Below are 25,098 nucleotides of genomic sequence, written 5' to 3' on the forward strand. Positions count from 1 at the left end.
CACAACTTTTTTTTTCTACTCTACTGGGGATGGCATGCTATGGAGAAACACAACCCTCTACTTCCCCCGTGCCTCAATTCAAGTTTTAGTCTCCAAGTTTGTGTAAAAGTTTTGAACTTGATCTTGAACTTGAATTTGAACTTGAATCCCAAATGTAAAAAAAAAAAAAAAAAAAAGTTTTTATTTGTATTGTATTTTATATGTATTTTACTTCAAATACATGACCAAAAATGTACCTAATTGTGCAGTTCACTCCCAATTATTTTGGGAATCACAAGGAACACTCCAGTATTGTTGAGCCAGGTGCACCATGTGCTGTCACAGCGAGAGCTTGTATGTCCGTCCGGCCTCGTCTCACACCGTGTTGTATATCGTCGGGGGTTGATATATCTGAATTCTCATGGCATGACATCATGTGCCCTCGCCGATCGTTTTACCCCGGCGCTGCACAAAGCGTGCTCAGAGAAGTAACGAGAGTGCACATGTATCGTATGGTGAACTCAAGGAAGCAGCTAATCGCGCGGCCCCACCAACGCCACTCTCCCAGAGGCACTGTTGCCGGCGTGAGTAGTGTCTGGAACTCTGTAACAGGATCTCCAGAGAGGAGCACAAAATGGGCGCTTTGTGTCCGAGATTTGTCCAGACAAACCCAGATAAGGAAACCCAACAAGGGCCATCCAAAGTAACTACTGCTGTAGCTTGAACAAATAACCTTTAATCTAGGTCATACGCTATGATAGTAACCGCAAAAATGCGAATAACAATTCGTAACAATGATATCGACCGCAATGACTACTATAATGTAGGCTAATGGTTAAGGCGACATTCCAGGAGAAACTTTGGATCTCAACCATAATAACTGTAAAACATTTATTATATTGTAAATGGCTGTAGTAATTGGAGTGAAAACTAGTCATATTAGAGAGTAGTTCTAGTTGTAGATGTACCTATAGCACTAGAATAGGAGGTGTTAAATGAACCGTGTTTACACATTGTGTCTCTTTAAGCCTGGGCCAATGTGGACACGGATGAGCAGGCACTGTATACTTATCCGTGACTCTGCGGTGAAGATGGCGGTGGTGGTGGTGGTCAGGGAAATCCATTTCTACTGGCAGCCGTAATGAGAACCATGCCCCGTCCCCATAACTGTGGCAATGGGGGCCGGCTGGAGGCCGTCTGTGTCCCCCACACCCCCGTGCTCACTGGAGGACAGGACAAGATGACTACACGGACCATATGTGTCAGCAGACCACAAAATGCTGAAGCCATTACTAGCCCCACAGTGGTGAAATTGAAAGCAGGAGCAGCAGCAGCAGCACTGGGCTGGCTGACTGGCTGGGTTGGCTGTTTGGCTCTGTTAGGAAACCCCTCACATGGTAATACTCAGTCTTACTGGGGCTGTTGACTGGGAGTGAGCGGTAGGGGGATGATGTCAGCAGCTTGTCACTGGTGAGCTCCTCCTACTGACCTCTCGGCTGCGACACTTGTCTCTTGCTCTGTTTTGAGTTTTGGAAGTGTGTGTGTGTGTGTGTGTGTGTGTGTGTGTGTGTGTGTGTGAGTGTGCGTGTGTGTGTGTTTTTGCTGGACTGGTTTGCAGGGCTGTGCCTGTTGGCTGCTGTATACTGTGAGCAGAAGTTTCCTCTAGAGCAAAACCGTTTTTAGTATTGTTCAGGCATGTTTCCGTATTACTTTCATTGGCCAAGATGCAGTGGAATAAAAGTTCTTTATAAGATTAGTATAGAATATCGTTAGGTAGAGCCAACCTCAAATGAAGCCAAATGACGTACTGTACTGTACAGTAGTTGAGATTAAAAACCATGTTTAGCAGTTTTTATGCTGCTAGGAAAACCTGGAATCATGTAGGCCTATAGGTTGACAGAAGATGAAGTCACGGTTCTACTGTCAACCCGTTTCATGTCATGGTATCAGCACCATTTGTCCCTCAATATTGTCATAAAAAGACCTGTGAGAAAGAAAGAAAATGTAGGCTACCGTATCCATGTTAGCTGCCTTTTGCCCCTTTGCTCAGCTCAAACCAGAACAGTACAGTACGACCTGTGGAACAGTCTGCATTGAACGTATTAGTTCAGGGTATTGCTTTACATACAGTATAGGCTACTTCATGCATTGTGGTTGTTGGCCATTTGTACACACATAAGTCTCTTTCCAATCTCCAGTGTTTTGCTCTTAAGGAAGTCACTCTATGAAACATTTCCATGCTATACTGCAGAAAGACAAAGTGTGTGTGTGTGTGTGTGTCTTTGTCCCCGAGTGTGTGATGTGTCTGTGTTCTCCAGTTAATTCCTTTCCGCCGTAGCCCAGGCCAGGTGGCTTGCTTACTCAACTATGTTTATCTGGTGTCACCGGGTTTCAGTATCTTCTCGAACCGCTTCCTTCTAAAGGAACATTTACCGGCAACATATACCTTTCACTTCCTTGTCAATGCTTTTTGTAAATCATACACCCCAAATCAAGATAGGGATCACACGGAGTTGCATTTGTTGCGGGGAGGGGAAAGCACAGCGGACAGACTTATCTCCGAAAGCGCGTCTGTCATCTGGTGCCTCAGACAGAGTGCTCTTTCATTCGCTCCCCTGAAAGACGGTTCACAGAGATTTAAGGGGCAGCATTGTTTGTGCTCTGTGATGCTTAATCACTTTTGATTGGACACCATATTAAAACTTTGGCCCTCACTGGGAGAAAACTCTGTGACTGAGCGCTCAGTTCTCCAGAAGGGTTGGTGTGGCGCTCGTTGAGCAGGAAGATGACGAGGCCAACAGACAGCTCAGGAGGAAGGCAGGCCGGGAAGCGGGGAAATGGTTCAGAGGAGGAGGCTCCCGTAGGCTCTGTGCTTTATTCAAGATTTGTAGATATGATGTTTTTATTAGAGAACCCTAGCTAAAGTCTTATCTTTTCATTTGAGTCAAGGGTATTGAGTCAAGGGTATTGAGTCAAGGGTATTGAGTCAAGGGTATTGAGTCAAGGGTATTGAGTCAAGGGTATTGAGTCAAGGGTATTGAGTCAAGGGTATCCCAGCTACTTTTCTTTCCCACACTCCCGCCCGCCATCTCTCTTTCACTCGAGCACTGATTACATGTATGTTTACATATTCCATAAAGGGCCGGGAGAGAGATAAACCTCTTGTTATGCTTATCCTCTACCCACCATGTGGAACCCACTAAGACAGAACGTAAACCAAGCATCGCAGAGGCCCTTTTCATGTTCTGAAGTGCCATCTCTGGGTGTTCAGCTGGCACCTTGAGAGGCAGGCTTGTACTGTAGGATGGGGTGGCATTGTTTGATTATTAGTGGGTTAAACTCACCATATCCAGGCTTTAGCAGACAAGGGGATCCACGTGGATGCTATTCAAAGCGCTCGGTCGTGAATGTACAGTACGGGGCAGCTGCCATGTTGTTGTAAAAACGCTTAATAGACATTACTTGGCTGAGGGTCGACGTTTCTCAATGACTACATGTGAAGGAAACGAACGGGTGGAGGCATTCGATATGAAATGTGATTAATTATTCACTCGCACATAGTTAATCTGAAGGCTGTTCATCATATGTTTATTTATGTTCCTCATAAAGTAAGTTCTGGGAATAATCGGAGGGCCCTCGGTTTTAATTGGCCCGTTCCTCTGGTGGGGTACATGCATGTTGTCAGTCTCCGTGGTGCCGTGTGGTTCGTGCATGTTATCACTCTAGGCCCCTTAGCAGTAAATGTGTCACTGCGAAATATCACTGGCCTAAAAATACCCTGGCATGCGTACGTCCCGTAGCCTCGCCTTTGGAACACATATGGTGTCTTTGGCCGCTCAAGATCAGCCATGTAGCCTACAGCTGGGGATGAGATTCAAACTGCTCAAATCAGCCAGATGTAGTATGTAAAAAGAAGAAAAAAAACGATTCTAGTTTTTAGAATCCCCATGCCTGTTTGCTCATAGGAATAGGAAAAAGTAGAACTTTTTACTGTTCATGTTATGATTTGGAGACCGCATTTTGTAAGACTTGAACATGTACAATATGACTCCATTGTAGTGTTTTTCTAATTCAGGATCAGTTTGATAATATGAATGGATTAAAGAAACATTCAATAAAAGGCCTCATTCAGAGTAATACACATTATAATGCATACTGTATTTTGTTGACTGTTAATCAAGTATCACCTTCGAGTTTTTCCACTCCTTGTTTGCAACCTACAGTCCCCTAAGGCCACGCAGTCTCTCATACCGTCTGTGGTTAAGGCATTGTTCCTTTCCCACATTGCTCCCACACCACACCCCAGCTCTATGAAGTGCTGATGAGAAGTATTTGCCTTGGGACTGTGCACCCTTGTCTACAGGCACATCACCAGCTGCCAAGGTTAAATAAGGGGAAATGAGGAAACATCATTTCTTAGTTAAAAGTGCCCTATCAAGCCAAGATGGTTTCTGATTGAACGGAAACCTCCCATAGAGCTGGATTCACTTAACCGCATCTGTAACACTAGTCATTGTCTCAAACGGACATATATACACATTTCTGGCTTTCTATTGAAACGTCTTCTCTGCCTCTCTCAGTTCTCCAAGGTCTTTTACCTTCCCAAGAGCATGGATTAATCGAGCATCTTGATTATATAAAACCGAACTTATTTTCACTCTCTGCGTCACCGCGGAACAGCCGTCCAATAAATCTGAGGCTAATCCACTGAGTGTGAGCTCATCCCTCTTAATTTGTTTGCTGCTTTTCTCTCCGAGAGGAGATCCTCAAGTGACATCTAAGCTATGGCATCAACAACCCCAAGTGACGGCCTAATACACTCTCAGATTCCCTTCTAGCCCCTTGATGATCCTCTATTGTGTTTAAAGGGCTGTTCTCCTCATCTTGTTTACCAAAAGACTCCTTCTATTTGAAGTGTGAAACTTAGCTGTCTAGCCTGCTCCTTAGCAGACCGCAGACCTACTTTAATCAGAGCGCTAGAGTGACCCACTTCCTGATATGTTAATTTGTTTTGAAAACTCAGTGATTATGTGCCAAGATGGCGGTTTAACGGGAGGGAGTCTCTGAGTCTTTGGGACCTTGTGGTGGACACCAGAGATTCGGCCCCTCGTATCAAGTTTGATTGATTTAATTTTATTTGATGATGATATAGGCCTTGGCCTACAGTATAAATGCTCCTCCCTGTAGAAGGAGATAACATTACGTATATTTAAAACCATTAAAAATAGCTGCTTTGCTTGTGTGATGTTTTGAAGACCAGGTCTATTCTGTTGTTAAGCAAAAAAAAAGTGCTGCTTTTACGAGGTGCTAATGGACTGCTAATTCTGTAGGAAATGCAGAGTGACCAATTCATTCAGCTGGGTGTTTATTACCTATTGACTTATGACCATGTCCAGGCCAAGGTGAACAGAGTACCACCTTGTCTTTTCTATTTTGTGGTTCCTCTGTATTTGTCCCAGTGTGTCGTTTGATTTGTATGGAGCACCAAATGAATGTTTGCCTGATGTGCCCTTGTTTTGATCCCCAACCATACCACACCGTTAACCATTGACATTTAACGTCAACACAAAACTAACGCTACAGTTGTGGCGCATCAGCTGCTTTTCGACAGTGGTGCCAGTGTGTGCCAAGGCTTACTAGCGGACGACAGCTAGTGCTCAAAGCCTGGTGAGCTTCGGATCTAGTGAACAAGCCCTGTTGAATCTCCACAGTTTCTAGTCCCGTTCTGTATGATCCAGTTTGTTTACATTCTGCAGTTCGTAAGGTAGCAAACTTTTGAGACACTAGCAAAAAAATGTCAAACTCTCTGGATTCCCAACAGGTTCTGGTAACTTAAGCACTTTGTATTTGTAAAAGCGCTATTCAAATCCATTTGATTGTGTAGTTATAGTGAGCTAACTTCGATCTCTTGCCAACTTAAGCAATTGGATGATAAGAATATCCTGCCCTTGCTATAAACCGTGCCCCTAGCCCCTAGCCCTGTTTGGCCTCATAAGAACCAGGGGGTTGAGGGGGTAGCCAGGGGGTAGCCAGAGTTTTAAGCATCGGTTGGGTCTGGAGTAAGCCCTCTTGAAGCTCGGGAGTGACTGTGGAAAAGCAATTGGCCTTGGCCCTTGTAAGCCCTGCTGTAGAAATCTGCCTATTGTAGCCCTTAGTTTGAATGTGGTAAATAGCTAGCCTAATACCCCTGAGCAAAGTCTAGTAAATACTGTAACTGATATTGGGTCTCAATTAGCAGCACCAAGGAAGGCCCCTCTGCACCTCTGCTGTTTTGGTGACTCTTTGGATTTGGTGGAGCTCTCCTTTATCCTGACTGGCTGTCCAGGCTGTGCACGGCCTTGATGCTACGTATCTCTTCATGTTTGTACCTGTTTCCTTTTCCTTCCATTCATGGACACACACAGGCTTTGTTGTTTACATATCAGAGTGAAGTCTGATGGACTCATCTAACTGTATCTCTCAATTAGCTAATAGCCTTGTTTCCAGTGCCCCCAGTAGATGCATTTACTGACTGTTGTTGTGTTTATGGTTTCCTCTGGCGAAGCATGCATAAATAGCGGCGGATGAAACAAGAGGTGATTTAGTGGCCTCATCACAATGCGGCCGGGCTGTGACGGCCACTTCCTACCTTTGTGTGGACCAAGGGCCCAGGGGCGCGGCAGCGGATACACAGCCCAGGTCCTGGGCTCCGAGGAGGGGAAGGAAGCTCGATGTCAAAGGCGGCCGCTTGGTCCTGTTATCTGGGCGAGAGGCACTCGCACCTCCAGAAGCTTTGCTGCATTTGAGCTTTTCCCCTGTGTGGTTGAATACTCAGAGTCATGTAAAAATGTTGAGGTTACATTTGACTCTTTTACATGTTGAGCTTAGGAGGATTGTGAAAAAAAAAGTGTTACATTTCTATTCTTTTTCAATTCTGAAATAACAATACATGTTAAATTGCCTCGAAAAATCGAACCTGTTTGAATTAGTTTGGTGTAGGTTCTCTTGGCATGAAACTAGTATTCTTACTGCTCGCTGCACAGTCCTTCTTCTAACCTTGAGAGAAGCCTGCGCAGGCCCCAAGTTCAACGAGTGCATGAGGCATATTTTCGCTGAGCGTGCCTCGACCGCCCCCGCCAAAGCCCCCGACCCCCCCCCCCCCCCCTTCTCCTTCACCATACATACTTTCCCCCTCCTCCTATAGAAGACTCCCTGTAGACATGTACACATTGCCTTTCACAGTCTCCACCAAGGAAAGACATTATGTGTAAAAGGAACTCACATATGGAGACATACGATCTGTGTAATTCTCTCAATTGATAAAAAAAAGAAAAAAAGAAAATCACCTTGCGTGCACTCTTCTGTTCTTTGTGTAAGGTATGAATAGCTTATGTAACACCACCCCCCCCCTCCCCCCCCAAAGGATTTTCTTTTTTTTAGGTGTGTGTGTGTGTGGCGGGTGGGGATGGGGGGGGGGTTATGCTTATTTTACAGTCCGTGTCAGCAGGGACTTATGTACCTGATACTATGTCAAACCTAAGTATCCCACTAGATTATCCATCTAGATTGTATGCCAAAGAAGTTTCTCTAACTATATAATACTACTGGTAGCATTGATTGTTTAAAACAAACATAAATAGGTCATTATCATATGTCACTCTGAACATAACATTATATTTATTCTTAGTATCTTCTGCTCACTACAATGACTGTGTTTGCTGTTACTCTCCAGTACAGTGGGGTCCTGGGTTGGCCATGGCTGTGTGTTTACAGCACACCCGGGCTGTTCCAGGTGAGACATGCCAAGCTCAAGTGGCTTGGACCAAGCCCTGCACCGCAAATGGGAAGTGGCTCTGCAGCCCTGCCAACCACCAGCCTGGGTTGTGACTACATGCTCGCCCTCGGTGCCAGCAGAGAGATAGTGTTTTCAGCATACTTTTCAAGCAGGTGAAAAAAAAAGAGAGAGAGAGAAAGAAAATGTTATACCCCATTGGCAAAGGTTGGGTGGGTGGGTGGGGTATGTTAGTATACTGTATGTGAACGATTGCCAAGTGTGGGATTATAGTGTCTGATCCAACGGTGGCTCTTTGATATCCTTCCCAGTTCCCATGATGCAACGGAACGGCCAGCCCCAGCGTACTGTAGATAACGTTTTACAGCCTCTGGAAAGAAGCTCCTCCGAACGCCATGGGAAGAACTCAGCCCTAAAATGCGTTTCGGTTGAAAGATTTATGATAGGGGGGGGGAACACATTTTCTTTAAGTTAATGTTTATCATCTATTTAAAACTTGTAGGACCTGTCTGAGTTGGAAAATGCGTAATGGACATTTCATTCTACTGTAATTGAATATGATGAACGCGAACATAGTGTATTTTCCCATGCACCAGAGCTTGCTTGTAAGGTTATTATTAAGATCGAGTTCTGTGAGTCTGTGTAGATGCATTTGTTAACTGACTTATGAGGAAAGAGAACCAAGCTGATATTCAGTTGATATGTTTATACTTGTCATAAAATGGTAGCACAACATGTTGAAGCTTTTGTGAAACACCTAACCTGTGTGTTTCCTAGATCACTATGGGGGGCAGGGAGGGGGTACGTTGTGAAATATATTGGGGGGGGGGTTCCCCCCAGACGATGGAAAATGGCCCCAGGCAGAAATAATGAATGCATTTGATGGTAGCATACCTTGGCTGTAAAAAAAACAGTTTGATTGTGCTCTGGCCCTCTGCATTCTCCATAAGGTGAGGAGACAGGGTGTTCAGCATTATAGAGTACAAAGAGAGCTTAAATGGAAACAATGTGTGTGTGTAGTCCGAGGCACTCTTAACGTGTTCTTACATGGGGGAGGGGAGGGGAGGTGGGTGTGATGAGAGAGCGAATCAAATCACGCTCACTCCCCCCCCCCCCCCCCCCCCCCCTTCCCTTCCCTTTCTTTCCCTGCCCTCTTGGTCCTGCTCGATGCCCTGTCCTGTGAGAAACATGTCCCCATGAAACATAAACAGAAAGGCCCCACATGCCCCACAGTGTTTACCTTTCTGAACAGAACCAGGGGAACAGTCTTTGGTTGGTGCCCCCACCCCCTCCCAGCCTCCAACTCCAACTCCTACCCCCCACCTCCCCCACCCGCCCCCCCCTCCTACTGAACTTTCGGCATCACAGATAAAATGAAAACGACATGCTCGGATGACTGGAAAGCAAGGCTTTGGAAGCTGGGCTGTAAAGCGAGTGTAAAGACCCCCATGGTTAGGCTGAGTGGACAATCCTAGCAAAAAGTGAGGAAGTGGAGGAAAGAGTGCGGGGAGGGGAATCGGGGGGGGGGTTTGGGTGCAGCGAAAGGGAAATTCCTGTCCTGACCCAAAGGATGGAAAAACTGACTGCGAGATCTCCTTCTGCCATTCCATGTTAACATGGCGGGCCGCTGCTGTCATCCGTGTGAATATTTCTGGAGATTATACATGGGGAGCCTCGTGGGAATGGGTGAAGCAGCGTTTCAGAGAACTCAACCTACTGTATACACACTGTTAGAGTAGGAACGTCTCCCTCCGTTACAGTCAGGAGCAGAACAGAACTTGAATGACACCTTTCAAGGTGCTGCTTGTAGAAAGTAGAACACACTGAGAAACCGCTGAATTAGGCCACATGCCAGATGGCTTTGTTCCCCATATCATCCTGGTGTTATGGCAACATCCCAAAAGATGGTCTGCAAACAAAGGCCTTTCTCATGCTTGTCGCCGATAGGGAGGGAGGACTCTTGGTATGTCTGTGGTGTTGATGCCTGCTACAACAGCCTGTCACTCAGCACACATACCTGTACGAGTAAGACAACATATTTATTATCTTCGTCTTTTTAGATTCGTCCACTGTCCTCAGAATAGGGTGAGGGGACGTGAAGATGTGACAAAACAAAATTCTTCGAATAATTCTCGGAATATTCTCATGAATCACGTGTATTTGAGATTTCAACTGACATCAATCACGCCATTGGTATCACGTGATGTTCTCTTTGACATATTACCTACACTCTTTCTTGACATGTACCGCCGACACAGCCTTATCCCTAAGAAAACAGAACAGCCCTAGCTCTAAATACCAGGGTTTTGTGTACCAAGGTTTATGGCTTTCAAACTGACAATCTGAAATTAATTTAGCGGTTCCCCTCCCCACGGTTGCCCATATAAACTGGCACGGTGCAGCCAAACCACATGTTGTTATTGCTGCAGCTGAGGCTGCCCCGGCAGGCCTTGGGTGCACAGGGAGGATTTGCTTCCATAGTCAGTTCCAGGAATGCGGAACACCACACTCTCACCTCTCTCTCTCTCTCTCTCTCTCTCTCTCTCTCTCTCTCTCTCTCTCTCCACACACTCTGCATCCACCGCTACCACACCTAAAAACCTATAAACCTGTGGCGTGGAAGAGGCACCGCTACTTCACACACACTCGCAGATGTTTTCTGCGGGTGTAACACCAGAACGAAAAAAACACAGCGTCGTCGATTATTCTCAGGTTCAGGCATGAGCGACGGTATAATCGATCGATACGTTTATTACGATTGAGTTTCAACATGTTGCAACAAGGGAACGATCTCCAGCATCACAGCAGTGAAATTGTACAACCTTACTATATCTTATATACCTGAGAATGACATGATCGCCTGTCCATGATGCACTATGTACCTCGATTGCTATCAAGAGATTAATAAATAATTTACCGATACAACAGAGAGATCATGTACATAACACTTGACTTAATGAGACCCTGTGGTACCAGCGGACATTCTGGCCTTGAACATGCTTTGAGATCCACCAATAGAAAACATAAAGGTATTCATTAAGATAATGAAGATGCAATGATATGCAGTGATGTCATATACTGACACTGTACACATATGATCACACAGGATGGTTATATGGTTTGTCTCCAAATCCCCCACCACAACGCTGCAGGGATGAGGGGATGATCTTTGCTACTTTACTAAACACTGATTGGCTGAATACCCCCAGACAAGTCTTTCCATAAGAATTGGAGGAGTTCCTCTGAAAGTCTGTCAATCCTCTCACTACCTGACTCCACTCCATACTCATCTGACTACACCTTCAAGTAGCATCACCACTAGCCCAGAGGGGTCATGTGGTGTGCATCTGTTTGTTTCTCATTTGGTTCGGGGAGGCATGCTCTTCCTATGTGATATGAATGTAGTGAAATCAAGTCATAGTGTCACATTCGCCTCTGATTTGGTTATTGCGGTGTGGGTACAGGGAAATGATTTATGTTCCTCGTATATATATACAAACAAAGCAGAGGTGACTAAAAAGGAATGTTCTTTGCTGTGCTGTACATTCGCCTCTAAAAGGAGCAGCGCTCACAGTCGGTGTCAGGACTGCTGCTTGCTTCTGCTTACTCAAGTTTGGTGCCAAGTCAGTGCTTCTGAACCACAACTTTCTTTCCTCACAATTTCCTCCTTTGGCCCCTTTACACAACAAGCAGCAGCACTACCCAAACACCAATCCCTGGTCTGGTGCCAAGGGAGCCTCAGCCAGGCACCACCTGAACCCCCCAACCCCCACACACACACCACCCAACCCCACCCCAAACCACCCCACCACTCCCCATGGCTGCTTTGATTCAGCCCAGCCCTGGCATGGGGGTCTGAACCACGTCTACCCGCTCGGGCTCATTAGCTAGTAAGGAAGGGTTTTACTGGTCATGCTGCAGCCGTTTGGTTCAACCCAAATTCACAGACAAGAACGTAAAGAGAAGTATGAGGTCGGGGGGGTGGTGGGGTAGGTGGGGTAGGTGGCGTAGGTGGGTGGGTGTTGTGTTAGTTTGAAACACCAATCCAGACTTCTTTTGAATCCATCTTTCATTGTCTCTGCATAGCTTTTTGCTCCCACACTTTAATTGACAGTGTTTGTATTACTGTGCAATCATTGTGTGTTTATCGTTTCATTAGATTGAGGATAGGGCTGGCTGTAGGTGTAACAACGAGTAAGTACAATAGTTGTTACACTCTTACTAACAAGAATACACATAAAAAAAGAACACTTTGAAGACATCTGTCAAGAGGGAGGGGTTGAAGGTATGAAGGAGTGGAGAGATGGAGGTGGAGATCAACATCTGCCATAGAGAGCCATGGTCCTGAAATGTGTAGTGGATAGGATAGCCTCCGGCACACTTTCATTGGGAGCGGGTCAGTCGTAGGCCTATTGTTGTAAACGTTTCGGGCGGCTCCAGTTTCATTGCAGACTTGAATTAGGCCTATGCTCGGGGGCTGTCTGTGAAATCTTTGTGCTAAAATAATGGTCAAAATTCTTCAGGACTACATTTGTGACAGGGTCAGGTGAACAAAGTCCCCAAGTAGGGCAAGGTCATTTATCAGTAATTGTTACAGATTATGAAAGTGGAGATCGTAAGCTTTAAAATGACGTGTCGTACATTGAAATCGGAAAATGGTTGAAGAAGATATGCTTATTTGAACGTTGGTACACCGCGTTGGTAGTTGGCTAGCAGTTAAGAAGGAACTTCGCTATGAACGTCTAACTGCATGTTTAGCACACATCACGTCATGCTGATAGAACATCAACATGCTGAAAACTTAACTTACACATAATTAGATGATTACACAGTCCTTGCTTTTGAACACATCCTAAAATGTATGTTTGTTGACTAGCCATGTATCACTAACCCAGTAGCCTGAAGCAGGACGGGACGCGACAGTGAATCCAATTCACAAATTGTAAAAAAAAAAATATTTAGTGATCCTAAAACTGTTATATTGAGTGGGCTCTATTACTGTAACAGCATTCATTTGCACCTGCTTGTATTTTGAGTTGTAATCGCTTGCCTTGACATCTGTTGGCAGTGTCAGTAGTCTGTTTTTATGTTTGTAATGACACATTAAATACTCTACTGCTCTATGTTTCCTTCCCTGTGTGCCATTCCAAGCTTGGATGCCAGCACAGCCGAAGTACTGAATGAGTGCACGCTTTGTTCCTTTGTCTGTGTCAGGCCAAGATCTCTTCTTAGATGTGGTATTATATGATCCAATAATTCTTTCGACAGCCTAATTAAGGTGTGTATTTGTCTGTGTTTACCTCAGCTCCGCTGGTGCGGTAGAGGGAGTGTCAATGGTGGCTGGGTGGCAGGGTTCCTTTGTGGCCTCTCGCCCAGCTGGAAAGTGGCCATGCTTGCCCTGTGAGAGCACCCTGACGCCCCAGCCCAGCCCAGCCCGAGTCTCTCTTGCCAATGGGGATTCCCGTTGGCCCAAGCCAGCATCCGGGACCTGCAGTGGTAATCACTGGCCGGGGGAAGTCACTGACTCCTCACTGGCAGCACTGGAGAAGCATGCAGGACACATGGAGCTCTCAACTAGGAGTCTCCAACACTGTGTTTCTACACTACATTCTTAAAGTAGCTTATCTGCAGACTCATAACGTAGGTGCTAGCTAGCTAGATTGGGGTTATTTAGATAACTATGCTGCAGCCTCAATCTAATGACTCAGTGTAGACCAACCGAGATCTGTCGTTGAATATGAATGATTCTTAAGTGGGCCGTTGAGAATACAAGGTTTCCTCTGCGAATCAATCTATTGTTCATTCCTTTAGCAAAACATAACCCTCACTGTAGGTTGTTACTTGACTCTGGAGTTATTTCAAACATACTTTACTCTGACCAAAATATCTCCCGCTCAACTGTAAAAAAAACATTGGGGTGTGTAAGATAAGGTATTTTTCTTTACCTTGTTTGTTTGTTTTATGTGCTAAACACTTTCCGGGGGTGTAATTGTGGTTAGTGTGAGATGCAGATAGATAACACAGCAAGTCCCGACAGCGTTTTATTACAGAGCAGAGCGATGAAGCTGTTAACGTCTCGAAAACATAGGAAAATGAATTGGGAAAAACTGGATAAAGAGCCAAGGAATCAAGGAATGTTATCCCCCTAACCTGCTGCACCAGATAGCGTTCTGGGAACCCTAAAAACAAGTCAGCTCACTAGTGGCCGAGCCAAGAGGCCCCTGACGTTCTACGGGCCAACAGGGCCTTTCCCTGGAAGAGAGAGGGGGATTTCCCAGAGCTCAGTGCACTCCGGCAGCCTCCTCCCCGCCTCTCCGCCTCCCTCTCCCAGTCCAGACGTGCAGGTTTGAACCCTCTCTCTGGGCTCCCATGCCACTCATCAGCAGGGGACCGCTGCATTTGTCTCATAATTATCAGACTGTAGGGAGGAGGAGGAGGGGTGGGACTGAGGATGAAAGAACAGAATCACACAGCCTCTCTGTCAAAGGTCTGTCTGGCGGTGGGTTCTGCGTGGTGGTGTGCTAACTCCCCCCAAACTCCCCCCCTGCTCCCGAAGCGCTGCCTCCATTGAGCAGCCGATCCCGCCGCACATAATCGCCAACCATGATCCCACCCCCCCTGCCCCCCCTCACCCCACCCCCCTGCCCCCCTCACCCCCACCCCATTGGATCCCCGCTGCTTCATTCACAACTACAAAACACACTCCCCCGGTAGACAGCAGCCTTTCTCTCTGTTTTTTTTTTTTTCTTCTTCTCACTCTCGTACCCCCCCCCCCCCCCCCCCCTTCAACCCGCCTCACCTCTGTCTCTCCCCCACCCTCCGCCTCCTCCTCTCCCCCCTCTCTTTCCTCTCCTCTTAACTACTCGCTAGGAGTTAATGGACTGTTTTGGCTGGCCTCCAGACGGTGAGTGTCACCTCATTAGCCTAGCGGCTAGCCCCCAGACTAGAGAGGGGGGGGGTGGCTACTATGGCGGAATGTCATTGGTCTTCTCCTCCCCCTCCCCCTGCCCCCCAGCTACCATGAATGAGAAACACGCATGCATAATTAAATCTATAGTCTCGCCTTCAACTCCCTCCGTCCTCCTTCGCCACGTTATAAAAGAAGGACCTTTGGACGTTTGCCACCACCGCAAAAAAGATGGCTCCTGGAAAATGTGGCAATCATCCTGCCCACGTAGGCCATTCTCCCACCCCGGGAAACGGCAGAAGCAGTGGGTAAATGCAAATGCACCCGGCTCAGTCAGTCAATTAAGCCACAACAAAGCAAATTGTTTGTCCGACGCATACCGAAACTCGAATTGAGGCTCACCGCTGATGGGCATGCATTGTTTTCCCAGCAACAATGTAAAGTTCTTTTTTAGCAAACTGTGAAAAAACAAAAAAAAACGTGCGAGTGAGGTTATTTGACTCAAACCCAACTCAGTGTGAACCTTTTTGTCGTTTTCGAGACGGTAAGTCGCTTGGCTAGGTGATTGAATGACCTAGTATAGAGTAGACACACCCAACCGCATAAACCCTAGTACGACGTCGAAGTCATTAAACATCCATGTTGAAGTGAGGCGATGTCTTGCGTGGCTGGGGGGGTTTGTCACGGAGCTGGTTACAGCTGGCGGAGAGAGACGCCGTGGAAACAGTCCCTGGGACACGGAGCGGGCCGGGGCTCGGCCTGCTCATTTTTCATAGGACAGATGAGCCTCTGTGTTGTGTTGTTGTCTGCAGCACGTCTGCTGACCACAGAGCACATGTACAGCACAGCACAGCTCTCCGCAGGGCGCCATATGTGTTTGCTTGTGTGTGTGTGTGTGTGTGTGTGTACTGTATCACATACTGTACATCTGTGTGAACATTTGTCATGCACAGAGATGCAGTGGGAGAGGGACTATCACACAAACACACACACTCACACACACACACACGCACACACACACACACACACACACACACACACACACACACACACACGCACACACACACACACACACACACACACACTGCATCGCTGTGCCCCTGTCTCTTTGTACTCCCTGGTCCTTCCCCTCTCCTGGCCTGGCCTCACTAATGATCTGTCAGGCGATTCAGCCGTTGTTCTGGGCCCACTTTGGAATGAATGTGGCTGATTCCACACTGTTTATTGACCTGAATGAGAAGTCTGTTTTCCTCTGACGCTGTAAAAGCGCTCCTCCTTTCACCCCTGTGAGAGTTTATGGAGGAGACAGCATTGAGTCCCCCGAAAAAATCACAGGAGAAAGGGGACCCGCTCTCCAGTGTTATTAGTATGCACATCTCACACACACAGACACACAGACACACACACGCAAACGCACGCACACACACACACACACACACACACACACACACACACACAGACACACACACACACGCACACACACACAAGCACACACACACACACACACACACACACACACACACACACACACACACACACACACAAACAAGGGCTGTCTGTAAATGCTTTTGCTCTGTGTTATGGCTTAAGTTGTGAGGAGAAACCCCCAGACCCCTCCTTGTGTGGCTACTGATTGTTCCTGTCTGGCTGCTGCTGGGCGACAGTCCCACTTGATTCCTACATCTCAAACCCTGACAGTCCCACTGTGTGTGTGTGTGTGTGTGTCTGTGTCTGTGTGTGTGTGTGTGTCTGTGTGTGTGTGTGTGTGTGTGTGTGCGTGTGCGTGTGCGTGTGCGTGTGTGTGTGTGTGTGTGTGTGTGTCTGTGTGTGTGTCTGTGTCTGTGTCTGTGTCTGTGTCTGTGTCTGTGTCTGTGTCTGTGTCTGTGTCTGTGTCTGTGTCTGTGTCTGTGTCTGTGTCTGTGTCTGTGTCTGTGTGTGTGTGTGTGTGTGTGTGTGTGTGTGCGTGTGTCTGTGTGTCTGCCACTCTTATCCCATTACAAAACCCGTGGTGTCTCAAGAGACAGAAAGAAGCCAAAGTGTCATTGTTCACACAGTCTTTTCAACTTTGCCTTGCTTGTTGCTAGAATCCTGTCATGGCTGTACCGTAGGAGTACCTAAAGAAACAGTGTCTGGGCACCGTTACACTGCTTAACGGACGTTGAGGGGGAAAGTAGGGGGAATGTTCTTTTTGGCAGGGGCCATGGGCACTGATTCATCAGAATCATCAGAATCAGAGTAGTGCCAATTACGGTTTTAATTATTTTCTATTCTATTTTCTATTTTCAAATAGTTCCTTTTAGGCTATGTTTTACCAATGGAGCACGTTACTAGGCAACCGGTAGTTAGTCCAATAAAAATATATAGATATAAATAGATATTGGATCAATCTGGAACAATTTGAAGCTCTTTGGCACCACTCTTCTAATATACTCTGACCAGAAGCAACAAAATACTTCAGACAGGAGAGACTATACATAGATAACTATACTTATAAAGTCTCACATCTGCTCTGCGGTTGTCTTAATCATTATGCATTAGTTGCCAGAATAAACCATTAAACATTAACCAAAGTAACACATTTATGACTGTGTACACTGGGTGTGTTTTTGTTATCATCATTTTTTGGAGAGAGAGATGAGGCCTTTAAGATGGCCGCCAGACTGGCTATGGTGCCTTCAGACTCTCTCCTCTCTGTATCGCTCTCTTCACAGCCTTGTGCCAGCCTTTGAGGAACCCTATGCATGGGTGCAGGCTTACGATCCCAGACAGGGACTGCCAATCTGCAAGCTGGCGCACAATACCCGTCACGATAAGATCCTCCCTCTTCTCTCAGCAGATTCCCTCGCCCTATCTTTTGTTTGGCTTGTTTGGGTTACAGCTCCTTCTGATAAAGGCCACTTTTGTTTAGTCAACAAAGCGAGGCAGGGAGAGAGGGAGAGGGAGAGGGAGAGAGACAGAGGGCCACTATGAGAAGAAGAGCGATAGTGCAAGTGTTGGGAAGAAATGATGGCGAGGGAAAAGAGAAATAGTTAGAAAGAGATCGAAAATGAACATAGAGAGCAAAATATGATATATGAGGATACACACAACAAGTACTCTTCAGATAAGAAGATATCAGACCAGATGTCACAGAGTGATAGATAAAAACAGGCTGGCATAGAAAGACACAAAAGGGAATAGATACTATTACAAGCTACATAGATGGAGATAGATAAAAGAGCAACATTTGAGAGAGCTGTATCTGCCTGTGTTGGAAGCTGGCCCACACTGAGTGAGGTCATCGTGGCTAAGCCGTGAAAGATAGAAACCAGGAGCCGGGGAGGACACAGGACAAAGCACCCTAACACATACACACACGTGTACATTATGCACACACGCACACGCACGCACACACACACACACACACACACACACACACACACACACACACACACACACACACACACACACACACACACACACACACACACACACACAATACAGTATAGCTATGTACTGTATGTGCAAGTAGGGTAGGACAGACAGCGTGCTTCTCTAATGGCGCAAGCACAGCCAAACAGTGCAGAGAGAGGGTGGAAAGTGTGGCCACATCAAATATTTACACTAGCGCAGCTGTATTATTGAAACATTACAGCCGGAGCAGTCCCGTAATTAGGTAGATATTTCTGCGGCTCTCTTCTCCGGGAGTCCACCCCTCCACTCCTCCTCCCCTCCCCTCCCGGGCTGCTGAAACGCGTCTTGGCTCGGGACCCACGCCTCTGGCAGCCAAAGCTATACATGTGCACAGAGCCCGGTCTGCATCTAAAATGGCTGCCAGACGGCTTCTCCTGAAATGTCGACGGTATGCATCTGCAGTGTGTGTGTGTGTGTGTGTGTGTGTGTGTGTGTGTGCGCGCGTGTGTGTGTATGTGTGTTTGTGGGCTTGTAGCATGCACGGCAGCCAGTGCAAAAAAATAAAGTTTGTAAAACTATGCGACTGGTTTAATCCACACAGAGTGGTGGTGGTGGTGGTGGGGGGGGGCGTTGAAGGGTTGAGGCAATTTGGGGGGGAGAGGAATGGGTATCAAGCCAAAATAGAAAAAGGTGGGTGGGAGAGCGAGAGAGAGTGTGTGTTTGAGTGTTTATAAAAATCCAGGCGGGTGACGCATATGGATTTGGAGGGAGAGAAAGAGAGATTGAGAGAGCAGACGCAGATTAAATCTTACAACAGAGTTGACAGAAGCCTCGCAGAGGCAAGAATTCTGTTGCCATGAACACATTATTGCCGTAATCGTTTTGAATCGTATGATAATTATTGTAGCAGATAGGTAAGGTAAGAACAGGAAGACATGTTGAGGTGTACCCATAATCCATTTCTGCCACTCTCTTCCTCGCCGGAGAACAGCAGAGAAGCTTGATTCCTGTGTTTTGCCTTTTTTTTTTCCTTCTTCCCGGGCCAGTTTGTTTGTTTAAACAAGTGGCAGGGACCGAGGGTGCCAAGAAATGTTGTTTTTGGAAAAGGGCCGTGTGTCTCTGGTATCTGTGCTGGGATCAGGCCCTGCCAAGCTCTCAGGGCAGAGCCCTACCTCACAGACCGCCTTGTTTATTTACATGTTGCTCACGTTTATTTGAACACTACTATTGGCCTTCGGTTTGGATGGGCCACCTTTGGATACAGATATTTTTTTGCACAATACGGTTGCTTCTCTTTTTCCTTTCCTTTCCTTCTTGATTTTCGTATCCCTTTTCTGCATTTCCGCTATTGGATATGCACATAATGCATATAGATGCCACCATCAAACACATATTAGGCAACATTTTAGAGACTTCCATAATGGAGTATTGTAGTCCAATCGACCTCAATATTTGAAGGTCATACATATTTCTGGACTTCAGAGGAATGGTGTATTTTGGCACCGTGCAGCTTGACTGATTCTATTTTCATCGTCTTTTCAGTAAGCATACCTGGGTACTTTATTGCTATACCTTTTTCATCAATGCACTGTATAGGCTAAATGTTGATGGTGTTATTAATGACAGGTGCATTTCAGGTCATATTGACTCTCCATGAACATAGCAGTCGTTATCTAAACGGTTGGAAAGTGGTCTGCGTTTTTACTGCCTGGTCAAAGGTCAAATGTAGTGTCAGAGGTGAGGTGGGCGGCTGGCTCGGAGATGTGAAGAACTCACTCCAACCTTGGAGAAGGGCTGACAGACACACCATATGTTCCCGCTCCCACCTCAACTCTTCCAGGTGGCTCTTCCTGGGCTGCTCCTGGCTGCTCCTGGGTCTATGGTTGGGGCGAGCAGAGGAAAACGCCGCTTTGGCTCTTTAATTGCCCAGACCATCTGGTCCTTTGTCATGGTTGCCTGTTCAGTCACAATGAAAGCCGTGATCTGTTCCACACTAGATGTACCAGCTCTTACAGTTACCTCTCCCTCTCTCCACCCTCTGTCTCCCTCCTCCTCCCTCTCTTCCTTCCTCGTGCTCTGTCTATCTTCTCTCTCTTATTCTCTCTCACTCACCCTCCCTTTCTCTCTCTCTCTCTCTCTCTCTCTCTCTCTCTCTCTCTCTCTCTCTCTCTCTCTCTCTCTCTCTCCCTGGAGACGGCACTGTAGTTGGCAGTTTTAACTAGACTGATGGATGAGTCTGAAAGTGGCATGAGGGTGGGCGGGTCTGGGCGGTGAGGGAGCTCCCTGCCATCACTTATGGACATGTGGTTCCACATAGACACAAACCATTCGCACAAAAACCCTCCACGGTGGCACGTCAGTCAAATTACTGACTCCCATTTGAGCCGTCAATGAAGACACACACTGTTCTGCTGAAATTAGGTGATGTCACTTGAACGTTTTTTTTTTTTCTCTCCCTGAGTATTTTCTCTGAAAGAAAAAAAACAATATCTTCAATGCCATTAAACTACACAACCTAGGAAACTGGAGAAATGAGACATACGTTAAACTGTACATTAAACTACACAAAACTAGCTGGCAATTGAAAGAAAAGAAACAATCTCACACGTTGGGTCACAGCTGTTTGTCTGTAGCATGTACTGTAAGAGAACTCAACTCGAGAGCTTTCAGGGTTAACATACTTTTTTTTGCTTAACGTATGGTGTTGTTCCCTCCCAACTTTGTCATTGTTGAGCCGCAGCCAAGAACATTCCGTTTTTGCAGTGCTGTTTAATGGTCAAATTTAGGAGGAGGGGGGAGTGAGCGAGAGAGAGAGAGAGAGAAAGAGAGAGAGAGAGAGAGAGAGAGAGAGAGAGAGAGAGAGAGAGAGAGAGAGAGAGAGAGAGAGAGAGAATAAATCTCTCAGGTTTTTTCTTCAACATTTTTTCTCCCAATCTTTCTCCCCTACCTCTGAAATGGAGCTTATGAGAGCTTTTGCAGGAAAAGGAGTGTTGTTGCAAGGGAGGCTATCTGAGTTCACCGTCTCCAGCCTCTTGTCCTCACTCTCAGTGTTAAAGGCGTAGATCATATCTGCCCTTGTGTTTCTCATTGTGCACTTGGAGCATATGGGTCCTACAGTGTAAATCAGTATGGAAGCCATTCACTCATGTACAGTGCAGTACACCACTTCTTTCCTCATGTGCTCCTTTTGACCCTGCATGGTTGGAGGGGTCGAGAGGGAGGGCTCTCCCAAACTCTGTCGACTTTATTGTGTGCGTTGTGCACCGATGACCTCCCTACTCGAAGGTTTTGTGGTCTATAGTATAAGAGTGAGGGAGAGTGGTATTTACGTTATAGCCTGACTTTTCAATGTCGGTTTAGTATACGTTAGCGTGGCTTGGCGGTTTAGCTGTGAAAATGGCCTCAGAACAAATTCCTCAAAGGTACTGTGAGGTAACATTGTCAATCAGAGGTCCTCCTACCAAAGCGCACCCCCCCCCCCCCCCCCCTGCTTCTTGTACATGCTGCTCGTGACAGGACAAGGCTTTCTTAAGTCGTTCTTTCCCCTCTGCTCTCCATCTTATTCTCTGCCTCCTTTCTAAAACAACAACAGCGTCTGCAGACATCTGGCAAGGCCTCCCAGGACTGTACTGAGGAAAGATGTTGATCAAAACTTCAGACAGCTCCTTGAGAAGCTGAAGAATAGGTGCACTCTGAATTGTAGCCCTACAACAGGGTGCTAGTTTAAATTCAAACTCATTTCCAATAGAATGGAACAATATAGAAGAAATTTGGGAATTTTTGTCGACAATGAATGATAACTTTTTTGGTGCCAACGACGTTGCAGAACAACCAGTGCAAGATAATACAGTCCAATGCGGACACAAGAGTAAAGTTACATAAAGACGTGGGATAAAGTGAAAAACAGTGAAATGTAAAGTGTACACTTTATTCATGTATAAAGTGCAACACTTTTGTCCCCCTGTGACACCTGGTTTTTGATGTGTCTGTATAGAAATCGATAATTTCCATTCTTAAAAGAAGACGTTTCCAAAAAGTTTCCATCCTTAAATGGCTTTCGTGGTATTTGATGACTAAGTCTGGTTCTCTATCTGTGTTTGCAGAATCACAGCAGTCAGGAAGTCCCAGTAACAATGAGCCAGGCAAGAACCCTCCAGGTATGTACAAGTTGTCCAACCCTTATGTCATTACTTTACTGTCCCTATAGACTTCCCGCAGAGTTCCTATTGCATATTGCTTTGTGCACAGTCTTTACAGAGTGATTGATTTGTTCTTTAACTGGATCTAAAGAACAAATATGATTGGGAAATACTGGGCTAGACCATTGTAAACCATTATAGGGCTGATGATTGAAGTGTCTGATCTTAAAGGTGCAAATGATGTAAGTTAATGTCCCTATGGCAATTTAAAGTACTACGTGTACAAAACATTCAACGATGAAGCGAAACCAAAAACAAAACAGCTCCATTTGCCAAGACCCACTCCTGTTTACAAATGAGTGCCTTGGAGCACTTTTTGACCAGAAATAAAAAGCCATAGATCGCACTTAACCAGCCTTAGTAGTTAGTCTGCAACGGCAGTTACAAATTCTTTGACAGCCTCGTTGCTCTCCTGGACTGACCTGTACTATGTCATCATGGGCCAGGAATGAAAATAGAGGGAGCATAATTAGTTTTCTACCTCAAGAGCAGGTTCTGTGTATAAGCCTGCCAAGTAAAACACGCCATCGAGCCAATGACTCAGACCCTGGGAGGCCTGCTGCAGTGGCACAGTTCCCTCCTCCCTGACGCCCGCTGGCTTGTGTGAGGCATTAGAAGAGGTGGTCGCTAGCTAGCCTTACACACACCATGTTGTTGGCACGCCCAAGTGTTCTCCATATAGTACATCAACGTAGGCCGACGGAGAAGTCGTCTAGGTGTCGGTGACGTGGTAGATTGCTTGGCAGACTGACAGACAGGTCCTGATGTCCTTTTTTTGCGCTTGTGCCTTCATATAATGTTCTTCAAAGGCTTCATGTTACAGACATGTTATTGTTATTGTCAATATCTCAATATTCAATATCAAGCCGAGTTCCGCCTTCTCGCTGTAGATCACTGCGGTCCAATTTTTCCCTATTTATTTTCAATTGTGTCTTTGATGTAAATGTTTCTATTAATTTGTATCTTAAAATATGTTTCTTTTTGAAAGTGCCTCACAGGTAATCCTTAAGAGTTACCAAACTTGAAACATCACAAAATGCTACTGAAATGATGGGAATAATTATTCACAAGTATTCACACCCACTGGCATGAAGGCTTTTACATCTTATGTCATACAGGTTTTCATATTTCAGAATGTATTACATATTGTCTATTTGTGTTTTTGTGTCTACAGTTTACTTGGAAGACAGCTTCATCAAATCAGGAGTCTTCAGTGTTTCAGAGCTGGTGCGGGTGTCCAGAAGTGAGTACCTCAATGCTATTCCTGTTTCTTGGAAATTGTGTTTAAATGACAGACACTGTACTAAATTGATTTACATCTCGTTGTCGTTGTTGACTCAGAGAAGAAGCTGTGCTGGATCCATGCAGAAAATCCAGTTTAGCAGGTCCACAGCATGAGAACACAGTATGAGTGTGTCTATATACCCATGCCTGTGTGTGTGTGTGTGTTTGCAAAGACATGCCTGTCCTTGTCAAAGATGATGACAGATGTTCTTTCAGGAATCTCTCTCCTCGGCTAGCTGAGGACAATGTCTCCCCCAGGCAGGATTGACTGTACCTTTACCGTACTGTCTACAGAGTAGCCACGGGTTCACAGAGAACTCACTGACACATCGCACACATGTATGTCTGTTCAGAGGCCATGCAGCCTCTTTGTGTGCTCCGTGTCACACCGTGGACAGCATGGCCTGTCGCTCAGTGCCATGTCACACATGCGTAGGCTTTTTTGTTATGACACACAGTACTCAATATACCAGTGTTTCTCAACTCTGCTCGTGGGCTATACCCCCATGTTTGCACACTTTGGTTCTAGCCCAGCGCTAAAACACCCAAGTACTTATCACTGAGCTCTTGTTGAGTTGGATCAGATGCGCTCGGGATCTGGGCTGGAATCAAAATGTGCAACTTCGGGGGTAGTATTGCAGTACTGTTATGCGCATATGTCAGTTGTTTACAGTACCTCGTTAGTACCTGCTTAAAGTAAGATCAAGTCAAATGTCACTCGCTGAGCCTGCTCTCTTGCGGTAGTGTTTCTGATTGGTCGCCTGTCCGTCAATGCGGCTCCCTTGGCGCTCCCTAGACTCTTGAGAGATGCTTTGAAGTCCATCAAAGTCAGCTCCAGGAATTCAAGGCAGCATCGCAATCCCAGCTCTTCGCTGAGGAGATTCATTAGCGGTGAAAAGGGACAGATAGGGACTGGGAGCTGGGTTCAATGCCTTAGAAAAGGTTTCTATAACCTGAATGAAACGTGTGAGTGACTGGTATACAATTGCAGTGTTGCTATATTTGTAATGAAGTTGAAAGTTTGAGAGTTCAGATTGTGTTTGGATTTCAGAAGTCAAGAGGTCAGGTCGTAGATGGGGGGGGGAATAGCTTGGACAGTTCAGCTATAAGTGACATCGCACATGTTACACAATGCCAGAGAGAGAGAGAGAAAGAGAGAAAAGAGTAGATGGAGAGGAGGGCTATGGGGGGTGGGTTGGGTGTTGTTGGCAGAGCATTAAAACATGCCATTCTCAATGCCCTTGGGTGGGGGGGGCGGGGGGGGGGGGGGGTGCCACCACAGCCTGGGTTGGGGTTGCAGTGCCAAGGCTGCATGGGGTTGTCAGTGCAGAGGCTGGCTGAGCTCATGCCAGTGGTGAACCTCAGACCACAACAGACTCCACCACACACTCCAGTCTCTCATCGACTCCAGACCGACCAGCCCCACTCTCACTACTCCCCATCGCAGGATTTGTGCTTTAAGAGAGGAAGCACATTTACTATACAGTTACAAGTGCTTTCGGAGAAAGTCAGCTGTCCGCCCCTGAAACCTGATCTCGCACGTTCGACCTTAGCAGGGAGGACCG

The 25,098-nt window shown here is 46.3% G+C and overlaps 1 protein-coding gene across 2 annotated transcripts in view; it reads left to right on the top strand.

Moving 5' to 3' along the window:
- The window catches only part of LOC308168452 (nuclear factor 1 B-type), a 65,440-nt gene that overhangs the window by 20,871 nt on the left and 19,471 nt on the right, over positions 1–25,098 (top strand). For both annotated transcript variants that reach the window (XM_080543047.1, XM_080543046.1), the window contains exons 3-4: positions 22,154–22,207; positions 23,424–23,492. In XM_080543047.1, the coding sequence (XP_080399173.1) occupies positions 22,154–22,207; positions 23,424–23,492 (123 nt within the window). The remainder of the gene's footprint in view (positions 1–22,153; positions 22,208–23,423; positions 23,493–25,098) is intronic.

This window comes from Nansenia antarctica (assembly GCF_963989245.1).
Source record: "Nansenia antarctica genome assembly, chromosome: 12".
Lineage (NCBI taxonomy): Eukaryota > Metazoa > Chordata > Actinopteri > Argentiniformes > Microstomatidae > Nansenia > Nansenia antarctica.